The 22804-nt window shown below is 39.5% G+C and overlaps 1 protein-coding gene across 1 annotated transcript; it reads right to left on the bottom strand.

The window, feature by feature from the left end:
• Positions 1-8142: 8142 nt before the first annotated feature.
• LOC148113743 (olfactory receptor 6E1-like) lies at positions 8143-11536 on the bottom strand. The gene is made up of 3 exons (XM_087893339.1): positions 10400-11536; positions 9956-10025; positions 8143-8173 (listed from the first exon to the last, which is right to left on the bottom strand). The coding sequence occupies exons 1-3, from the start codon at positions 11316-11318 to the stop codon at positions 8143-8145; spliced, it is 1020 nt and encodes a 339-aa protein (XP_087749465.1). The 5' UTR covers positions 11319-11536.
• Between the last annotated feature and the right edge of the window lie 11268 nt (positions 11537-22804).

Below are 22804 nucleotides of genomic sequence, written 5' to 3'. Positions count from 1 at the left end.
GTCACCCCTCCCTCCTGAGAATCAACTACCTTACTGCATTCCATCACACTAATAATCTTTTGATTATAAGACGTCAGTAACAGAATATATATATATCTATACTTATATCTGTTATCTAATACGTCCTTGACGAAATAATTAAATGAATAAATGATGAAGAAAAACACAAAACTCATGGCTCATAAATTTTGGGGTGTATAGGAAAAGAAGGGCCAGAATAAGCAGGGGGATCCTAAAGAAATGTAATAGCAGAGCCCAAGAAAGGAAAAATATTTGTGATTCTTATGGGTGGGAATATCAATATCAAAAGGAGAGGAACCCTGTCAGATGTTAATCCAATATTGATATGCTTTATCTGGTTGGCAGATGGAAAGTAGATAGATTGACACAACACAATGCCAACTTTTCCCCATATCCTTGCTTCTCTTTTGGTGTCTTAGAACCTCCTAAATTATTGTGTCACCTGAACCCAAAGCAGTTGTTTAGACTTCACATGTATTGAGTTTGAGGTGCTTGAAGTCAAGGAGGCTATCTCTATGCATTTGATTTCATCTCCCATATACACAAAAGCATACATAGGCACCAACATAAGACCTCCTTGCACCAAATTGCTTGAAATGGATGACAAAGTCCTTTTGGCTCACTGAAGGTAGACTTTCATATGGAAAATATTAAGGAGGGATTTCCATGCAGTTGTAAAACAATAAAGAAAGAAAGAAAAAAACTAGAACGGAACAGAACAGAATAGAATGAATCTGAAATGACTTGATGGCATGTAATCAAGCAATTAATTAAGACAATGTTTCTCAACCTTGACAACTGTAAAATGTGTGGACTTACACCCAGGGGTGAAATCTAGCAGATTCTGACAGGTTCTGGAGGACCGGTAGTGGAAATTTTGAGTAGTTCAGAGAACTGGCAAATACCACCTCTGGCTGACCCCAGAGTGGGGTGGGAATGGGGATTTTGCAGTATCCTTCCCCTGGAGTGGGGTGGGAATGGATATTTTGCAATATCCTTCCCCTGCCTCCCCCACCAAGCCACGCCCACAGAACCGGTAGTAAAAAAATTTGGATTTCACCACTGCTTCAACTCTCAGAGTCAGTCAACATGCTTCCTCAGGAATTCTGGGAGTTGAAGTCCACATATCTTAGTTGTTACACTTGAGGAACACTGAATTAAGAAATAGACTTAGGGTTAGGAAAGTCTGAATTACTTAAGTCCGCCTAAGATAAAGTCTACCTAAGAGAAAAATCTGCCGTAAGTTCTCTTCCATTCCAGACAGAATAAGAGATGTATATAGTAGGATGGCACAGGTTAGAGAGAGAAGCTTCTTGGATGAGAAGTCTTCAAAGAAAAAACAGAAAGTCCAGTTGCCTCTTGAAAAAGCACCTTTGGGACAACCATGACCTAGATGACTGAGAAGCTCCATAGACAGTTAGAAACAGAAGATACAAAAAGATGAACTGAGGGCAGAAGGAAATGGTAGGAACGTCAGTGTAACCAGCTGGAGGCATATTATACAGCAGAATGCAACTTTAATCAGGGGTCCTTGGTGCTTTCTGGGCTTGGTTATCTTCTTGTAGATGTTTCATTCTCCAAACTAGTTAACATCATTAGTGATAGCATCTGATGATGTTAACTAGTTTGGAGAATGAAACATCTTCAAGAAAACAACTAAGTTCAGAGAGCACCAAGGACCCCTCAACCTGCGCTACAAATATTCTCATTTATTGTCAAATTTCATCTTCTAGACAATAAGCGTGCAGGGGACTTATCAAATGTCCTCCCCTCCTTTCCTCACAAGACACCTAGGGAAAACAGAGAAAATAGATTTCTTTGTATCAGCTCCCACTTGGAAGTATGAGCAGGTCCCACAATATTGCAATTCTGCAAACAATTCAATGATGCATTGTTTTGGTGCAACTGCACCTCTAGCTGATTGAACGAGGGGGGTTACCTTGAGTATTTAGTTGAGTTGAGCGCTTACATTAATTTTGACTTAGAGTTTATAGTTTGATCTTCTTGTGATGGGATATTGTACGCTATCCAAAGTCCCTTGGGATTAGAGTAGGTTGCAAATACTGTAAAGTAACTAATTTACTCACTAACTCTGTTATTCATAGAGGTCAATGGATTTATAAGTTTGGAAAGCTGGTGAATGCAAAGCTGGATTCTAACATGCCTTGATAAAATGCATTCAAAGCAAAAAAAATTGTTTTCAAAATAAAGACTGGAAACTCTTCCTGTTCAAGTGTCTCATCTTGTTATTCCATCTTTGAGCACCAGAGATCTTGTTACTCAAATGGTTTTTATGATCGCACCACTGAATTCACATTGCGACCAAGAATATGAATTTGTTACCTATTTTTTTTTTTATAAGTTTCCATGTCCCAAAATGAGTAGATAATGAAAATATGTTCATGTACCGTCCGGATTTAAAGGAGGACCTGAAATACTTAATTAACTTGACGCTGTTAGCTACAATTGTATGGATCATTTTTTTGTTAACGAATTGCTCTTTTCCCTCTTTTAATTTATAGAAGGCGGTATAATTGATCTAAGTCAGGAGTCTGCAACCTTAAATACTCAAAGAGCCATTTGGACCCGTTATCCACAGAAAAGAAAACACCGGGAGCCACAAAACCCCTCCTGTGCCTGACTATTTCTTGAGCAGCCACAAAAGAATATTAAATGTTCTTTTTTCTTCTGAAACTTTTCTTTTCTTGGATTTATTTGCATATTTTAAGTGACAGGGATCTGCAGCAGGGGTGGGTTCTAAATTTTTTTTACTACCGGTTCTGTGGGCGTGGCTTATTTTGTGGGTGTGGCTTGGAGGTCATGTGACTAGGTGGGCGTGGCTAGCTGGTCAGAGTCATTTCTGGAAGGTCCTCGCACTTACGATCAAGTCCTCGCACTTACGACCCGACTCATTTGTTTGCTTTTAACACTGATCAGCTGTAGGACGGCCCTTTGAAGCCCCATGGCAAGAGTTTAAACAGTTTTTTTCCCTCTAGTCATCAGATGGGACTCAGGAGGCAGCAATAGATTGGGGGTGGGGGCAAATGAAAGGTAAGAATAACGTGGGTGGGGGATGGGGGGAGGGCGGGGGGGGAAACCGGTTTGGTGATGTCATATCGTCACCGCTACCGGCTCGGCCGAACCAGACCGAATTGGGAGGAACCCACCACTGATCTGCAGTAGAGGGGTGAAAGAGCCACATGCGGCTCCAGAGCTGCAGGTTGCTGACCCCTGGTCTAAGTTAACTGGCTGGAGAGTAAACATAAAATTTAAGGGATCTTTTTGTTATGAGATTGAATTGTAAATAGAAATCAAGATAATTTAAATAAAGGTGTAAATTTAAGGTAGAGATATTTAGAAGTGGAATTTGTGTAAAGAGGTTAAATAGGTTAGAGATACCGATGCAGAAAAGTTGTTATTAGTATTGAAATTTTGATATGTTTGTTTTTGGTTGTTTATATTTTTTGTTTTTTTGTGTGTATGTTTTTTTTTTCTTCCTTGCTTTTTTGTGTATTATGTTTCTTTTTGTACTGTGTATTTTCATCTTTGGAAAATTAATAAATATTATTTTTTAAATAATAAAATAACTAAATGTTCCGTTTTCTTCTGAAACGTTTCTTTTCTTGGATTTATCCATGGTTGGCCTACTGGGGGTTGAAAAGCTCAATAAATCATGTGCCGGCGGGTGTCGCACATTGGTGGTTGTGATGCATATTTTGAGTGACAGGGAGCCACAGCAGAAGGTGAAAGAGCCACAAGTAGCTCCAGAGCTGCAGGTTGCTGACCCCTGATCTAAGTTAATTTTTTTGCATAGTAGACCTAAATTATGTCTTTTTGTTTCCCTTTGGAAAATGTACAGGGCTTTTGTTGTTATTGCTGTTGCTGTATTTCACTAAATAAAAAAAAACAACATCCTATAATTAAATTTTTAGAAACCATTGCATTCTGGCTACTTCAAACTTATGACTTTCGCTCTAAATAGAATATCAACTCTATGTAATAAGGCAGAGAGAAAGATAGAATGGAAGAGGGTAAAGAAAATGAAATGGAAAGGAGGACTGTAGTATTTTGGAGTGCCCATGCTAAGATCAACTTTTCAACACAATGATGTCCTTCCCTCAAGGTCGCAATCTACAGTAGTGGAGCCAACCATGTGTCAACCAAGTACATGTGTGTCAACCATGGAGTTGACACACATTTGTATGTGGTGAATATATCGAGTTCGAGCATAGGATGAGGGTGGAGATTAATTCTCTCTGTTGTGACCAACGCCCAAGTAGTGATTACCAAACACAATTCAGTCCTCAATAAACTTATTTTATTAAAACAGCTGAGAATTGATTCATTCTCATCTTAGTCCAAAACAAAATTCTTAATAACCAGTCTATCGGCCTTATCACCAACCTTTGATGTCTTTGGCAACCTGCCAAAGGCTTTTCTTGGCAAACCCCCCACAAAGTTCAAGAGACGCTGACAAGAAGCATGGGAATCAACGTTGCTTTTCTACAAAGAACCCAATGGCTCGTTGCTGCTATTTTAAGCTTTCTGGGAGGAGCCAATCATCTTCTTGCCTTACTCCCAAGTTGTCCTTTTTTCTTCAGCTGCTCTTGCCTTCTGGCAGCTCTTCGCATGCGTGCACTAGGAACAGGCTCCTCCTGTTCCTCTGCCTCTCTGCTGTCCGCCTCTGGAGCAGGGGTGAAATGTAAAATTTGTTACTACCAGTTCTGTGGGCGTGGCTTGGTGTGTGTGTGGGGTAATGTGACTTGGTGGGCGTGGCCAACCTTTTTTTTTTTTTAACTTTAGAAAGCATTTTTTCTACAACCTCTTCAGCCGAAGAGGTTGCAAAAAAATGCTTTGAAAAACCTCTGCCAATCAGGCAACACAGCTGGGATCGTCAGAGGCTTTTCAAAGCATTTCTTTTACCACCTCTTTGGCCGAAGAGGTTGCAGAAAAAAATGCTTTGAAAAGCCTCTGACGATCCCAGCTGAGCCGCACGATCATCAGAGGCTTTTTTTTTTTTTTTTACATTTAAAAGCATTTTTTTCAGCAGAAGAGGTTGTAGAAAAAATGCTTTGCCTCTGATGATCGTGTGGCTCAGCTGGGCATGGTGGGAGGGGGCGCAGGGATTTTTGCTACCGGTTCTCTGAACCACCTGCCGTCATCGCCACCGGATCGGGTGATCCGGTCTGAACCAGGAGCATTTCACCCCTGCTCTGGAGGCTCCGGAGTCCGCACATTGCTCCCAGATGGCCCTGGCCTTATCTCTGCCTCTGACGCAGAGCCCTCATCTGGGCCTTCCCCTGACTCCAGGACTGGCCCATTGTCCTCCCCAGCCTCCTCACTGTCCGACTCCGCTGCCAGATCCGCAGGCTGCTGGCGGACCACAACACTCTGAGCTTGTGGGTTGGATTCCGAATGTTTCATTACCAGGCTAGGTAACATGTTCAGCAGAGTTTAGTTAACTTCCCTTAACTCACTTCACAAATTTCTCATCTAGCAACATAAATTTTGGGCTGAATTGTGGTCATAAGCAGAGGACTACCTGTATGTGTATACAGTATGTGTATTATGTATAGGTATATATATACACACTTTATTTTGAGAGCAGACAGATAGACCAATAAATCATAGGAACATCTGTAGGATTACTACTTTCAGGACTCAAAGTAGAGACTGCACAAGCAGTCAAAGATATGAATTTGGTATGTGGGTTTGAGGAAGCAGATAGAGAATGCATGATAGATATTTCTTGCAATTCACAATAGGCTTCTTTGCTCCTTGAGAAGTCCCTGTGGGATCTTCCCACTTAGTCTGGAATATATACTGTACATTATTATGCTTCAAAACAGTAACTAGGTTCCTATTGCTTATAAGAGGTGGCTTCCATGATCATTGCTCAGAAAAGATACAGAAGAAGGAGGCAGCAAAACTGCATTGAGGATACATCCGTGAGCCAAGAAGACAAGGCATTTCTTCCAAAGCACTGAGAATGGAGAAAATTATGCTTCCCAAACATTGAATTAAGGGGTAATGTTTTAACAGATGCATTTGCTTTGCCTCCCATTTATAAGCAAAATCAGCACAATTTCACAATCTAGAAAAAAGGCTGTGACTAACAGAAAAATATAAGATAATAGCACAGAGAGATCATGAAAATTTTCTAAATATGTTATATCTATGGAGATTCTCAGTCATCCAAGTCATCGTTGTCCCAAAAGTGCCTTTTCAAGAGGGGAAAGAAAAAACAGTATCACCTTTGGGACATCCTGAATATGTTTTATGTATATTGTTAAGTGGTAAAAATACTGCCTGGCAAAAATAAATTTAAGGTTGCCAGGTGTCCATTATTTGAGCAGACAGTCTGCTTTTTTCACATTATGTTCACTATTTTTTTTTTCACAAAATAGTGGACATTTTTTTTATTCAAAAGCTTTATGATTGTATATTTTTTAATATTTCTCAATGTTGTACTGAAATTAAAGAATTATTCCTTAAACACAAAGAATTGATCAAAGCTGCGCAGTCAAATAAAAAATACACACGACAGCAAAGTAAAATGCAATTTAATATTTTGCATATTATTATAATATATTTGATGTTTTGAATTTTAAGTAAAGTTTTGAAGTGATTATTTTAATACGTGTTAAAATGTTTGTAAGAAAATATATAATTTAATTGTAAATTTTTTTTATTTTTTTACTACTTAACCCCCCCGCCCCCCCCCCCCGCTTATCCGCTATTTTTTGGAAGCAGACCTGGCAACCATAAATAAATTAGGGAATAAAAGTTTGGTAGATATTGTTGTTTTGCCTCTGATTTGCATGAAACATACCCTAATAATCTAGAATATTGATTTTACCAGTATGAACCTGAGGATGAATACTGCACAGATCTTGAAAAAATTGTGATTAATTCTTAGTGCAGTTTTGCAAGGAGTGAGTATTTTTACAATTTTTAAAAATGTTTTGTTCTCGAGAGTGGTTAGCTGTAATATTGCTCTCTGAAACTAGGAAATGGTTTGCAGAGTTCAAAAGAGGTAGATTAAATCAGATAATTTCTAATGTATAATGTGTGAGGCTGGTTTAGAAGCAAACATAAATTAAACCCAGTTCATAGAACAAAGAATAATAGAGTTGGAAGGGACCTTGGCGGTCTTGGTGTCTAATCCCCTGCTCAAGCAGGAGACCCTATACCCGTGATGGTGAACCTATGGCATGCGTGCCATAGGTGGCACGTGTAGCCATATCAGTCGGCACGCGAACTCAGTTCCGGCGTGCATCTGCGCACTGGCCAGCTGATTTTCGGGCCTTCTGGGCCCACCAGAAGTAGGGAAACAGGTTGTTTCCTGCCTCCGGAGGGCCTCGGGGGGTGGGGAAGGCAGTTTTCGCCCTCCCCAGACTCCTAGAAAGGCTCTGAAGCCAAGTGAGAGAGAAAAACAGGCCTTATCGGACATTAATACAATTGAGCGAGTCCAGAGGTATTTCACGAGAAAAGTACTCCACTCCTCTGCTCACAACAGAATACCTTATGCCACCAGGATTGAAATTTTGGACTTGGACAACCTAGAACTATGCCGCCTATGATCTGACCTAAGCATAGTACATAAAATTATCTGCTACAATGCCCTACCTGTCAATGACTACTTCAGCTTCAACCGCAATAATACATGAGCACACATTAGATACAAACTCAAGGTAAACCGTTCCAAACTCGATTGCAGAAAATACGACTTCAGCAACAGAGTTGTCAGTGCCTGGAATGCACTACCTGACGCTATGGTTACATCCCAAAACCCCCATAACTTTAACCTTAGACTGTCTACTGTTGACCTCACCCCATTCCAAAGAGGTCTGTAAGGAGTGTGCATAAGCGCACCAGCGTGCCTACCGTCTCTGTCCTACTGCCCCCATTTATTTGTATCCATTTCCTGTATTCATAGCCACATTTATACTTATTCTTGTTATCTTGTACATGTTTGACAAACTAACTACTTAAATAAATACATACAGTACATAAATGAAGGCATGCTATTTTTATTACTGGGTGGAATGGAGAAAGTATATATGTATCTTTGAGGATCCATTTGCTTATTCTGGGGAGGGGGTTGGAACTGAAGCAAGGTTAAGCTCTTTTGGTCTTCCCATAATAGATCCTTTGGAAAACATCAAGCCAAACATAACACAATAGTTAAAAATGGGTATGCACGGGATTATTTTATGAGATCCTGCCATGTTAGTAGGTGCTTAAGATAGTTTCCATGGAATCTCTCTTCATTCCAATGATAACCTTTGCAAGATTAGGGGACTGGAGGCTAAAACATATGAAGAATGGTTGCAAGAACTGGGTATGTCTAGTCTAATGAAAAGAAGGACTACGGGAGACATGATAGCAGTCTTCCAATATCTGAGGGGCTGCCACAAAGAAGAGAGAGTCAAGCTACTCTCCAAAGCACTTGAGGGTAGAACAAGAAGCAATGGGTGGAAACTAATCAAGGAGAGAAGCAACTTAGAACTAAGGAGAAATTTCCTGACAGTTAGAACAATTAATCAGTGGAACAACTTGCCTCCAGAAGTTGTAAATGCTCCAACACTGGAATTTTTTAAGAAGATGTTGGATAACCAGTTGTCTGAAGTGGTGTAGGGTTTCCTGCCTGGGCAGAGAGTTGGACTAGAAGACCTCCAATGTCCGTTCCAACTCTGTTATTCTATTCTAAGGTGAAGGAGAGCAAAACGAAGGAGGAGACATAGCCCATGTCTGATAATGTTCCCATGGTTGAGGATGGACCTGAAGTTGAGTCTTCAGACTCTAGATACAAACTTAACTTCTACATCAGCAAAATAGATATTCAATGAGTTCATTTTCAGCGCATGGTCAAAATAAGATGCATCAGAAGTCCCATCAAATGTCTTATTCACTCACCATGCTAAAGGGTGGAACTCCCCCTTTAGATCCCAGACCAACTGGCAGAGCCAAATCTATAGATTTTTTATTAATTGAGCAGCATCTACAATGATAACAAAAGATGAGAAATGTTCTTCAAAGTCCTTTTTTTCTTTCTCTCGGTCTCTCTGACTTTTCTCTTAGTCCATCAACTTTATCACCTGAAGGATTGAAGTATGGAATCTACGCATGGTTGTCAGTCTGATTTTCTACACATAGCTCCATTCATTCTTATGTGTCTCAAAGAGTTCCAGAACTGGAGAACGTCACTTCCCTGATTATAAGATGCTCATCTCTGTTCACAGTCTAACAGAAAAGTCCTGCAACCCCCCCTCCCAATTTCCAGCAGCACTAAGTGAAGATCCAAAGAAAAAGATGGCCTCCAAGACTGTGAATAGAGATGAGCATCTTCTAATCAGGGAAGTGACCTCCTCCAGTTCTGGAACTCTTTGAGACACAGGAGAATGAATGGAGCTATGTGTAGAAAATCAGACTGACAACCATGCGTAGATTCCATACTTCAGTCCTTCGGGTGATAAAGTTGATGGACTAACAGCACTTAGTGCTGTTGGAAATTGGGAGGGGGGTTGCATGGAGTTGGTAGAGATACAGTAGTGGGCAAAATTGTGGAAACCTTTTGGGAAAAGTATATTTTCTAAAACTAGCTAATAACACCACTTTTTTGGGGGGGGACTAATGTCATAAAAGTACATATCAATGGAAAGATAATTTAATCAAGAATGTCATGCAGTAATTTTTATGAAGGATTTGCTATTAGAATAGCAGTTACAGTAGAAAGAAGAAAAGTGAAACATGTAGAAAAAAAACAAGACACACAAAAATGATCACCATAGAAAAAAGGAGATAAACAAAAATGGTCACCCTGTCAGTTAATACTTAGTTGGGTAACCTTTAGCATGAATTATGGCCTTACAACGTCTTCCCCATGGAGTGAACCAAGTCTTTTAGTTCTGCAGTTGTTATCATGTGAAACCAAGAGGGAATGATGGCTTCAATTAACTGGGTTTTATTGCTGAGTCGCTTCTGACTAACAAGTTTCTTTACTTGGCTCCATAGATTTTTCAATTGGGTTAAGGTCTGGGCTATTCCCAGGCCATTCCAGCAGTGGAATAGGATTATCTTGAAACTCCCCCCCCCAAAAAAAAAGTGGTTCAATCAAACCTTAAGAATACACTTTTCCCAAAAGGTTTCCACAATTTTGGCCAGTACTGTATTTAGCCATAACAACGTTCTTTCCTCTGAGAGTCAAGGACGTTCAGCCTGCACCTGGACAGGTCATTTCCCCGATTAGACGATGCTCATCTCCATCCACAAGCAACCTTCAAAGCTGTTTTTATTTCCATCCACAAGCATCCTTCAAGGCTGTTTTCCTCTCCATCCACAAGCATCCTTCAAAGCTATTCTCGTCTCCATCCACAAGCATCCTTCAATGCTGTTTTCACCTGCCTGTTCCTCAGGCTGTAAATGAAGGGGTTGAGCAAAGGGGAGACCACGTTGTTCAGGACACCTACCGTCTTGCTGAGGTCCACCCCCCCGCTTTGCATGGGCTTGACGTACATGAAAATGCAGCTCCCGTAGGTGATGAAAACCACCACAATGTGAGATGCACAAGTGGAGAAAGCCTTTTGCCTGCCCTCCTCGGAATGGATGTGCAGGACAGCCGCAACGATTTTAATGTAGGAAACGATTGTGACAGCCAGAGACCCCAGCACCATAAAGGTGGACATGAGAAAATCCATCAGTTCCAGAAATTGGGTGTCGGTGCAGGCCAGCTTGATCAGTGGTATGTTGTCACAGAAGAAGTGATTGATGACATTTGGACCACAGAAGGGCAGACGAAATAACAGAATCAGGGGCATTATGATATAAAGGAAACTGATCAGCCAAGAGCCCACTACTAACCGCGTACACAACTGATTGTTCATAATAACCGTGTACCGTAGGGGATTGCAGATGGCTACGTAGCGGTCGAAAGACATGGTGGCCAGAATGAAGAACTCAGCGGTGCCCAAAATAAAATAGAAAAAGGCCTGCGTGAAGCAGCCCGCCAGAGAAATGGTGCTGTTGCCTGAGGCCAAGTTTAGCAAAGCCTTCGGGATAGTAGAAGAGATAAATCCTATTTCCAAGACAGAAAAATTCCGGAGGAAAAAATACATGGGGGTATGGAGGCGATGGTCAACCAGAGTGATGTAGATGATGAGAAGGTTTCCCATGATGGTCAGAAGATACGTGAGAAAGAGGACCCAAAAGAGAAGGATCTGAAGCCAACGGATATGGGTGAAGCCTACAAGAATGAACTCGGTTACTGAAACTGTCTGGTTCAATATTTCTGCCATTCCATTATGAGTTATTTCTGGATCAAAGTCTTTAGAAGAATAGGAAAAGGTCTGATGCGTCCAACCTTTCTCTCAAAAACATTAAAAAAAAAAATAATTCCTTTTAAAGTTGTCGTGATCGACAAGATGAAAAAAAAACCCAGAATAATTGGGAGAACTGTTAAATTTACATTCTAGAAAACTCTAGTAAGAAAGTCTACAACTATCAGTGGAGGAAAGAGTTAGTGGAGAAACAAAGTAAATAGTACCGCAGATCAAAGTGGGAAGGAGAGGTATCTTTTCCGAACCCTTTCCCCTTTTTCTAGGAAACCTCCCATTTTTCTAAATTGAAAAATGCATGCCCATGTCTTTAAAGGTTTTCTTGTATGTTCCTTCTGTTGCAATTCCCATCTTAATTAAAGACGTTGACTTGTTAATTTGTTTACCAGCAACACTGGTTCTTCGGGGAACTCATTCTGTGAACAAAAGTTTATTCGATTCTTCTAAAACTTGAATCGATCTTCTCAAACAGTTAGGGGCCAGCCCTTCAAGGTAGACCAAGCTTGGTAACCAAAAACATCAAGCTGATTGACCAACCCAACGATAAAGAATGGTGATTCTTTGTAGCTGAATTCTTTATTGGTTCACATCTATAGATAAAATCTTGCAAGAACACTACTATATGAACCTACAATGTACCATGGAGGAGCTGTTTTCAACCTCTTTCATATGTAATACCAGGACTGAGTTGTCTCTTGCTGTTCTGGAATGTCACCCCTCCCTCCTGAGAATCAACTACCTTACTGCATTCCATCACACTAATAATCTTTTGATTATAAGACGTCAGTAACAGAATATATATATATCTATACTTATATCTGTTATCTAATACGTCCTTGACGAAATAATTAAATGAATAAATGATGAAGAAAAACACAAAACTCATGGCTCATAAATTTTGGGGTGTATAGGAAAAGAAGGGCCAGAATAAGCAGGGGGATCCTAAAGAAATGTAATAGCAGAGCCCAAGAAAGGAAAAATATTTGTGATTCTTATGGGTGGGAATATCAATATCAGAAGGAGAGGAACCCTGTCAGATGTTAATCCAATATTGATATGCTTTATCTGGTTGGCAGATGGAAAGTAGATAGATTGACACAACACAATGCCAACTTTTCCCCATATCCTTGCTTCTCTTTTGGTGTCTTAGAACCTCCTAAATTATTGTGTCACCTGAACCCAAAGCAGTTGTTTAGACTTCACATGTATTGAGTTTGAGGTGCTTGAAGTCAAGGAGGCTATCTCTATGCATTTGATTTCATCTCCCATATACACAAAAGCATACATAGGCACCAACATAAGACCTCCTTGCACCAAATTGCTTGAAATGGATGACAAAGTCCTTTTGGCTCACTGAAGGTAGACTTTCATATGGAAAATATTAAGGAGGGATTTCCATGCAGTTGTAAAACAATAAAGAAAGGAAAAAAAAAACTAGAACGGAACAGAACAGAATAGAATGAATCTGAAATGACTTGATGGCATGTAATCAAGCAATTAATTAAGACAATGTTTCTCAACCTTGACAACTGTAAGATGTGTGGACTTACACCCAGGGGTGAAATCTAGCAGATTCTGACAGGTTCTGGAGGACCGGTAGCGGAAATTTTGAGTAGTTCAGAGAACCGGCAAATACTACCTCTGGCTGACCCCAGAGTGGGGTGGGAATGGGGATTTTGCAGTATCCTTCCCCTGGAGTGGGGTGGGAATGGAGATTTTGCAATATCCTTCCCCTGCCTCCCCCACCAAGCCACGCCCACAGAACCGGTAGTAAAAAAATTTGGATTTCACCACTGCTTCAACTCTCAGAGTCAGTCAACATGCTTCCTCAGGAATTCTGGGAGTTGAAGTCCACATATCTTAGTTGTTACACTTGAGGAACACTGAATTAAGAAATAGACTTAGGGTTAGGAAAGTCTGAATTACTTAAGTCCACCTAAGATAAAGTCTACCTAAGAGAAAAATCTGCCGTAAGTTCTCTTCCATTCCAGACAGAATAAGAGATGTATATAGTAGGATGGCACAGGTTAGAGAGAGAAGCTTCTTGGATGAGAAGTCTTCAAAGAAAAAACAGAAAGTCCAGTTGCCTCTTGAAAAAGCACCTTTGGGACAACCATGACCTAGATGACTGAGAAGCTCCATAGACAGTTAGAAAGAGAAGATACAAAAAGATGAACTGAGGGCAGAAGGAAATGGTAGGAACGTCAGTGTAACCAGCTGGAGGCATATTATACAGCAGAATGCAACTTCAATCAGAGGTCCTTGGTGCTTTCTGGGCTTGGTTATCTTCTTGTAGATGTTTCATTCTCCAAACTAGTTAACATCATTAGTGATACATCTGATGATGTCAACTAATTTGGATAATGAAACATCTTCAAGAAAACAACTAAGCTCAGAGAGCACCAAGGACCCCTCAACCTGCGCTACAAATATTCTCATTTATTGTCAAATTTCATCTTCTAGACAATAAGCGTGCAGGGGACTTATCAAATGTCCTCCCCTCCTTTCCTCACAAGACACCTAGGGAAGACAGACAAAATAGATTTCTTTGTATCAGCTCCCACTTGGAAGTATGAGCAGGTCCCACAATATTGCAATTCTGCAAACAATTCAATGATGCATTGTTTTGGTGCAACTGCACCTCTAGCTGATTGAAAAGGGGGGTTACCTTGAGTATTTAGTTGAGTTGAGCGCTTACATTAATTTTGACTTAGAGTTTATAGTTTGATCTTCTTGTGATGGGATATTGTATGCTATCCAAAGTCCCTTGGGATTAGAGTAGGTTGCAAATACTGTAAAGTAACTAATTTACTCACTAACTCTGTTATTCATAGAGGTCAATAGATTTATAAGTTTGGAAAGCTGGTGAATGCAAAGCTGGATTCTAACATGCCTTGATAAAATGCATTCAAAGCAAAAAAAATTGTTTTCAAAATAAAAACTGGAAACTCTTCCTGTTCAAGTGTCTCATCTTGTTATTCCATCTTTGAGCACCAGAGATCTTGTTACTCAAATGGTTTTTATGATCGCACCACTGAATTCACATTGCGACCAAGAATATGAATTTGTTACCTATTTTTTTTATATAAGTTTCCATGTCCCAAAATGAGTACATAATGAAAATATGTTCATGTACAGTCTGGATTTAATGAGGACCCGAAGGACTTAATTAACTTGACGCTGTTAGCTACAATTTTATGGATCATTTTTCTGTTAACGAATTGCTCTTTTTCCCCTTTTAATTTATAGAAGGCGGTATAATTCATCTAAGTCAGGAGTCTGCAACCTTAAATACTCAAAGAGCCATTTGGACCCGTTATCCACAGAAAAGAAAACACCGGGAGCCACAAAACCCCTCCTGTGCCTGACTATTTCTTGAGCAGCCACAAAAGAATATTAAATGTTCTTTTTTCTTCTGAAACTTTTCTTTTCTTGGATTTATTTGCATATTTTAAGTGACAGGGATCTGCAGCAGGGGTGGGTTCTAAATTTTTTTACTACCGGTTCTGTGGGCGTGGCTTATTTTGTGGGTGTGGCTTGGAGGTCATGTGACTAGGTGGGCGTGGCTAGCTGGTCAGAGTCATTTCTGGAAGGTCCTCGCACTTACGATCAAGTCCTGGCACCTACGACCCGACTCATTTGTTTGCTTTTAACACTGATCAGCTGTAGGACGGCTCTTTGAAGCCCCACGGCAAGAGTTTAAACAGTTTTTTTTCCCTCTAGTCATCAGCTGGAACTCAGGAGGCAGCAATAGATTGGGGGTGGGGGCAAATAAAAGGTAAGAATAACGTGGGTGGGGGGGTGGGAGGCCAGGGGGGGGAAACCAGTTTAGTGACATCATATCGTCACCGCTACCGGCTCGGCCGAACCAGACCGAATTGGGAGGAACCCACCACTGATCTGCAGTAGAGAGGTGAAAGAGCCACATGCGGCTCCAGAGCTGCAGGTTGCTGACTCTTGGTCTAAGTTAACTGGCTGGAGAGTAAACATAAAATTTAAGGGATCTTTTTGTTATGAGATTGAATTGTAAATAGAAATCAAGATAATTTAAATAAAGGTGTAAGTTTAAGGTAGAGATATTTAGAAGTAGAATTTGTGTAAAGAGGTTAAATAGGTTAGAGATACCGATGCAGAAAAGTTGTTATTAGGATTGAAATTTTGATATGTTTGGACTTCCTGTTTGCTGCTGGCCGCCGCCAGACGTTCCTTTGGGATCGTCAGCTTCCACTGCCTGTCAGAGCCGCCTTCACAACGGAACGGCGGCTCGAAAAAACTCCGTTCCCATGAGGAAACGGAGATAGAGCCGGCAGGGGTGGGTAGAACTCTCTGCAGAGTCCCAAAAGTTTTTCTTTTACTTTTGGGATGGAGCGGATGAGATGCCCCATATCCCCAGCCGCTGCTCCGGGCTTTGGGAGACCTCTGCTAATGCAGAGCCAGGCGTCAAAAGCAAGCCTGCGAATTTGACAGATTACTCAAAGAAAATGTGAGCTGGACCTGTAATACTGAAGCGCAAGTATTTTACTTATCTTTTAAAAATTACTTAAGAGAATAGAGGAAGAGAAAGAGGAAAAAAGTTTCTTTTTAAAATGGCGTCTGCCGCGGCTGGAGAAGAGTTTGAGAGGGAAAGTTCTTCCGTTTTTTATTATTACAATGTAGCGGAATAAATACCACTGGCTACATTTGTAGATAAAACTCCGCTCCTGTTTTTGTTTTTCTCTTTTTCCCTTGTTGCTGGCTGGAAGTCTTTTGTCTTGTTTTTTTTTTTTTTTTCTTCTAACAAAGCCTGCTTAGGCGGAAACATGGCACTGAGGCTTGTGAAGTCAGACAAGCAAATAGGTGGGGGGGATTCCCCCACTAAGAATTTAAAGGAACAAGTTTTAACTCTTCAGTCCCAGAAACCTGATTTTAATATAATAGAATTTCTCTTAGAGGAGATTGAAAGAAGGGATGAGATTGTGAATCAGCAACTTGAAAAATTTAAGCAGGAAACTAAGGAATTGGTGAAATCCAAGTTTGACTTTTTGCAGCAAAAAATTTTAAAAATGTCAGAATTCATGATTCGGTTGGATACAAATACTAATTTACTAGAGTCAAAAATGGATGAAATTCAAGATAAATTGGACAATAGAATTCAAAAAATTGAAAATGATTTGTTAAATATTCAGGATTATAGTTCAGAAGAAAAATTTAAAATGGATGCTGACCAAAAGTCTGGTAATGTAGAAAATCTGCAACAGAGGATTGATAAAGAGGTTCTAAAGATACAATACAATTTCACAGAATATGCAATAAGACTTAGAGGTTTGCAGGAAAATAACAGAGATGACTTAAGGAAAATATCCTCTGAATTTCTAGCTGGGATTTTAAAGATTCAACCTGAGGAAGTGTTTTGTAGGATTGACAGAGCTTATCGAATAAACTCCTGGACTGCCAAGCAAAGGCAATTGCCTAGAGATGTGGTAATCTATTTTTCAGATAAAGAAATTAGGAATAAAATTGTGCAAAATTCCTTCAATTCTAATTTGCAATTGTATGGAAGAAAGATTTGGATTTACAAGGAACTCCCACCTAAGATATTAATGGAAAGGAAGAAATTTGGCTTTCTGGTGTCTGAGTTAAAAAGGAGAAATATTCAATTCCGGTGGGACGTCCCAGTTGGTATTATATTGAGATATCAAGGAGAAAGATACCAGTTAAATACTGTTGAAAGAGCGGAAGAATTTTATCAAAATAGGTTGAAAATGAATTTAACGTCTTCAGATATAATACAGGATAAGCAGAAGGAGCTGGAACTAAAGACAGAGACTGTACCAGATAAATTGCCTTTGGATTTATCGGATACCCCAGCTGGATTATCTACAAATTTGAGAGAAGTGCCATCTGATTTTAATGTGATGACTTATCAAGGCAAGGACAAGCATGGAAACCAATTAGAGGATATACAAGGGATAAAAAAGAAATGCGAGACACAAAAAATTAGGATGGAAGTCAAACCCACAAAAAGAAAACAAAAAAAGAAATAGGTTGTACAAAAATAGAAATTTCTAACCCAAGCAACAGTGAAGCCAGTGATTTTAAAATATGAATGATTATGTGAAAACATAGAGGAGGCGACATATTGGTTAATATCATCCTGAGGATAGTGGCAGATCTCTGCATTGCCGTAATTTTGGGACATGGAAAGAGCCTCAAATTGATGGTTTTGAATTATCTACTTTGAAACTTCTTTTTGTGTTGATAAATATATTATAATTATCTTGAATTATAAGGCAAGAGAATCACATTGGGACATGCAGAAGATCGGGTTGTTACCCAATACGATGATGGAAATTAATAATCCTGATGAAACCCACAATTATTATTATATGGAATATAATTATAATGTCACTCGGGTGGTTGTTTTTACTTTTATATATATAAGAAGATGTTTACTACTGATGGGGGCAGATATGATTGGAGATCTTGAATAAACTGTTGCATCAGCAAGCTATGTTACCCTATTATGGATGTTGGTTTTAACAATCCAGTGGAAAGACTTCAAGAAGATATTATATGGACTATAAATTTAAAGTTATTGTCTTTTCTTTTTTTATTTAGATATAATGGAATATATATATATATATTTTTTTAAGTAGTGTGGGCAGTGAATTAAAGATATCAAGAATTGTTGTGTATGGTAAATTTGTAAGACAGTGGGTGAATAAGCTAGCTACAGACTGATTAGTTTAAGAAAAGGGATTTTTAAGTGATACATTTAGGGGAGTGGAGGAAATGGATAGAGTGGAATAAATGTTAAATTAGATTTTATGGGGAGCCCGCTTTGAAATGTTATTAAAGTAGGACTTATCGTATAGTTTTAAAGTGGAAGGTGGTTTTGAATTGTTGCAATAATGTATAGATATAAAACACTATTATGCTAAATTAGAAGTTATTTTATAATAGTTATAGTATAATGTGTTTGGTTTTTTTTTTGTTTTTTTTTCTCTTCTTCTTTTCTGAAATGTATGGATAAAGGGGGATTTATAATACTTTTAGTAAGTAAAGGTCAGTATTTTGAGGAGGGAGTAAGTAATCTGTTATGAATTAGGGTTTTTTTTTGTTACGAAGAAGTCACAGGGGGGGAAGGGTGGGGAGGGGGGGTTAGGGAGGGGGGGAGGGGGGGGGAAAGGGGGAAAAATTTGTATTTGAAAACCTTTTCAATAAAAAAAAAAAAAGAAATTTTGATATGTTTGTTTTTGGTTGTTTATATTTTTTGTTTTTTTGTGTGTATGTTTTTTTTTTCTTCCTTGCTTTTTTGTGTATTATGTTTCTTTTTGTACTGTGTATTTTCATCTTTGGAAAATTAATAAATATTATTTTTTAAATAATAAAATAACTAAATGTTCCATTTTCTTCTGAAACGTTTCTTTTCTTGGATTTATCCATGGTTGGCCTACTGGGGGTTGAAAAGCTCAATAAATCATGTGCCGGCGGGTGTCGCACATTGGTGGTTGTGATGCATATTTTGAGTGACAGGGAGCCACAGCAGAAGGTGAAAGAGCCACAAGTGGCTCCAGAGCTGCAGGTTGCTGACCCCTGATCTAAGTTAATTTTTTTGCATAGTAGACCTAAATTATGTCTTTTTGTTTCCCTTTGGAAAATGTACAGGGCTTTTGTTGTTATTGCTGTTGCTGTATTTCACTAAATAAAAAACAACAACAACCTATAATTAAATTTTTAGAAACCATTGCATTCTGGCTACTTCAAACTGATGACTTTGGCTCTAAATAGAATATCAACTCTATGTAATAAGGCTGAGAGAAAGATAGAATGGAAGAGGGTAAAGAAAATGAAATGGAAAGGACTGTAGTATTTTGGAGTGCCCATGCTAAGATCAACTTTTCAACACAATGATGTCCTTCCTTCAAGGTCGCAATCTACAGTAGCGTAGATAACCATGGAGATGACACACATTTGTTTGTGGTGAATATATCTAGTTCGAGCATAGGATGAAGGTGGAGATTCATTCTCTTTGTTGTGACCAATGCCTAAGTAGTGATTACCAAAAACAATTCTGTCCCCAATAAACTTATTTTATTAAAACAGCTGAGAATTAATTCATTCTCAGCTTAGTCCAAAACAAAATTCTTAATAACCAGTCTAGCGGCCTTATCACCAACCTTTGATGTCTTTGGCAACCTGCCAAAGGCTTTTCTTGGCAAAACCCCCACAAAGTTCAAGAGACGCTGACAAGAAGCATGGGAATCAACGTTGCTTTTCTACAAAGAACCCAACAGCTCGTTGCTGTTATTTCAAGCTTTCTGGGAGAAGCCAATCATCTTCTTGCCTTACTCCCAAGTTGTCCTTTTTTCTTCAGCTGCTCTTGCCTTCTGGCAGCTCTTCGCATGCGTGCACTAGGAACAGGCTCCTCCTGTTCCTCTGCCTCTCTGCTGTCCGCCTCTGGAGCAGGGGTGAAATGTAAAATTTGTTACTACCAGTTCTGTGGGCGTGGCTTGGTGTGTGTGTGGGGTAATGTGACTGGGTGGGCGTGGCCAACCTTTTTTTTTTTAACTTTACAAAGCATTTTTTCTACAACCTCTTCGGCCGAAGAGGTTGCAAAAAAAATGCTTTGAAAAACTTCTGCCGATCAGGCAACACAGCTGGGATCATCAGAGGCTTTTCAAAGCATTTTTTTTACCACCTCTTCGGCCGAAGAGGTTGCAGGAAAAAATGCTTTGAAAAGCCTCTGACGATCCCAGCTGAGCCGTGCGATCAGCAGAGGCTTTATTTTTTTTTTACTTTTAAAAGCATTTTTTACGGCAGAAGAGGTTGTAGAAAAAATGCTTTTAAAAGTAAAAAAAAAAATAGCCTCTGATGATCGTGTGGCTCAGCTGGGCATGGTGGGAGGGGGAGCAGGGATTTTTGCTACCGGTTCTCTGAACCACCTGCTGTCATCGCCACCGGATCGGGTGATCCGGTCTGAACCAGGAGCATTTCACCCCTGCTCTGGAGGCTCCGGAGTCCGCACATCGCTCCCAGATGGCCCTGGCCTTATCTCTGCCTCTGACGCAGAGCCCTCATCTGGGCCTTCCCCTGACTCCAGGACTGGCCCATTGTCCTCCCCAGCTTCCTCACTGTCCGACTCCGCTGCTGGCGGACCACAACACTCTGAGCTTGTGGGTTGGATTCCGAATGTTTCATTACCAGGCTAGGTAACATGTTCAGCAGAGTTTAGTTAACTGCCCTTAACTCACTTCACAAATTTCTCATCTAGCAAAATAAATTTTGGGCTGAATTGTGGTCATAAGCAGAGGACTACCTGTATGTGTATACAGTATGTGTATTATGTATAGGTATATATATACACACTTTATTTTGAGAGCAGACAGATAGACCAATAAATCATAGGAACATCTGTAGGATTACTACTTTCAGGACTCAAAGTAGAGACTGCACAAGCAGTCAAAGATATGAATTTGGTATGTGGGTTTGAGGAAGCAGATAGAGAATGCATGATAGATATTTCTTGCAATTCACAATAGGCTTCTTTGCTCCTTGAGAAGTCCCTGTGGGATCTTCCCACTTAGTCTGGAATATATACTGTACATTATTATGCTTCAAAACAGTAACTAGGTTCCTATTGCTTATAAGAGGTGGCTTCCATGATCATTGCTCAGAAAAGATACAGAAGAAGGAGGCAGCAAAACTGCATTGAGGATACATCCGTGAGCCAAGAAGACAAGGCATTTCTTCCAAAGCACTGAGAATGGAGAAAATTATGCTTCCCAAACATTGAATTAAGGGGTAATGTTTTAACAGATGCATTTGCTTTGCCTCCCATTTATAAGCAAAATCAGCACAATTTCACAATCTAGAAAAAAGGCTGTGACTAACAGAAAAATATAAAATAATAGCACAGAGAGATCATGAAAATTTTCTAAATATGTTATATCTATGGAGATTCTCAGTCATCCAAGTCATCGTTGTCCCAAAAGTGCCTTTTCAAGAGGGGAAAAAAGAAACAATATCACCTTTGGGACATCCTGAATATGTTTTATGTATATTGTTAAGTGGTAAAAATACTGCCTGGCAAAAATAAATTTAAGGTTGCCAGGTGTCCATTATTTGAGCAGACAGTCTGCTTTTTTCACATTATGTTCACTATTTTTTTTTTCACAAAATAGTGGACATTTTTTTTATTCAAAAGCTTTATGATTGTATATTTTTTAATATTTCTCAATGTTGTCCTGAAATTAAAGAATTATTCCTTAAACACAAAGAATTGATCAAAGCTGCGCAGTCAAATAAAAAATACACACGACAGCAAAGTAAAATGCAATTTAATATTTTGCATATTATTATAATATATTTGATGTTTTGAATTTTGAGTAAAGTTTTGAAGTGATTATTTTAATACGTGTTAAAATGTTTGTAAGAAAATATATAATTTAATTGTAATTTTTTTTTATTTTTTTACTACTTAACCCCCCTCCCCACCCGCTTGTCCACAATTTTTTGGAAGCAGACCTGGCAACCCTAAATAAATTAGGGAATAAAAGTTTGATAGATATTGTTGTTTTGCCTCTGATTTGCATGAAACATACCCTAATAATCTAGAATGTTGATTTTACCAGTATGAACCTGAGGATGAATACCGCACAGATCTTGAAAAAAATTGTGATTAATTCTTAGTGCAGTTTGCAAGGAGTGAGTATTTTTACAATTTTTAAAAATGTTTAGTTCTCGAGAGTGGTTAGCTGTAATATTGCTCTCTGAAACTAGGAAATGGTTTGCAGAGTTCAAAAGAGGTAGATTAAATCAGATAATTTCTAATGTATAATGTGTGAGGCTGGTTTAGAAGCAAACATATATTAAACCCAGTTCATAGAACAAAGAATAATAGAGTTGGAAGGGACCTTGGCGGTCTTGGTGTCTAATCCCCTGCTCAAGCGGGAGACCCTATACCCGTGATGGTGAACCTATGGCATGCGTGCCATAGGTGGCACGTGTAGCCATATCAGTCGGCACGCGAACTCAGTTCCGGCGTGCATCTGCGCACTGGCCAGCTGATTTTCGGGCCTTCTGGGCCCACCAGAAGTAGGGAAACAGGTTGTTTCCTGCCTCCGGAGGGCCTCGGGGGGTGGGGAAGGCAGTTTTCGCCCTCCCCAGACTCCTAGAAAGGCTCTGAAGCCAAGTGAGAGAGAAAAACAGGCCTTATCGGACATTAATACAATTGAGCGAGACCAGAGGTATTTCACGAGAAAAGTACTCCACTCCTCTGCTCACAACAGAATACCTTATGCCACCAGGATTGAAATTTTGGGCTTGGACAACCTAGAACTATGCCGCCTATGATCTGACCTAAGCATAGTACATAAAATTATCTGCTACAATGTCCTACCTGTCAATGACTACTTCAGCTTCAACCGCAATAATACATGAGCACACATTAGATACAAACTCAAGGT

The sequence above is a fragment of the Pantherophis guttatus genome, chromosome 4 (assembly GCF_059756535.1).
Source record: "Pantherophis guttatus breed Tessera chromosome 4, ASM5975653v1, whole genome shotgun sequence".
Taxonomy (NCBI): domain Eukaryota; kingdom Metazoa; phylum Chordata; class Lepidosauria; order Squamata; family Colubridae; genus Pantherophis; species Pantherophis guttatus.
This window is presented reverse-complemented; position numbering and strand designations above follow the sequence as displayed.

Excerpts from the sequence above, each read along its gene's own strand:
- LOC148113743 (XM_087893339.1), bottom strand. The coding sequence starts at position 11,318 with ATGGCAGAAATATTGAACCAGACAGTTTCAGTAACCGAGTTCATTCTT. Across the intron at positions 10,026-10,399 it reads AACAGCATTGAAGGATGCTT|TAAAGAAACTTGTTAGTCAG; the intron begins GTGGATGGAGAC and ends TATGGAGCCAAG. Across the intron at positions 8,174-9,955 it reads GAAGCCATCATTCCCTCTTG|GATCTATTATGGGAAGACCA; the intron begins GTTTCACATGAT and ends TGTTTTCCAAAG.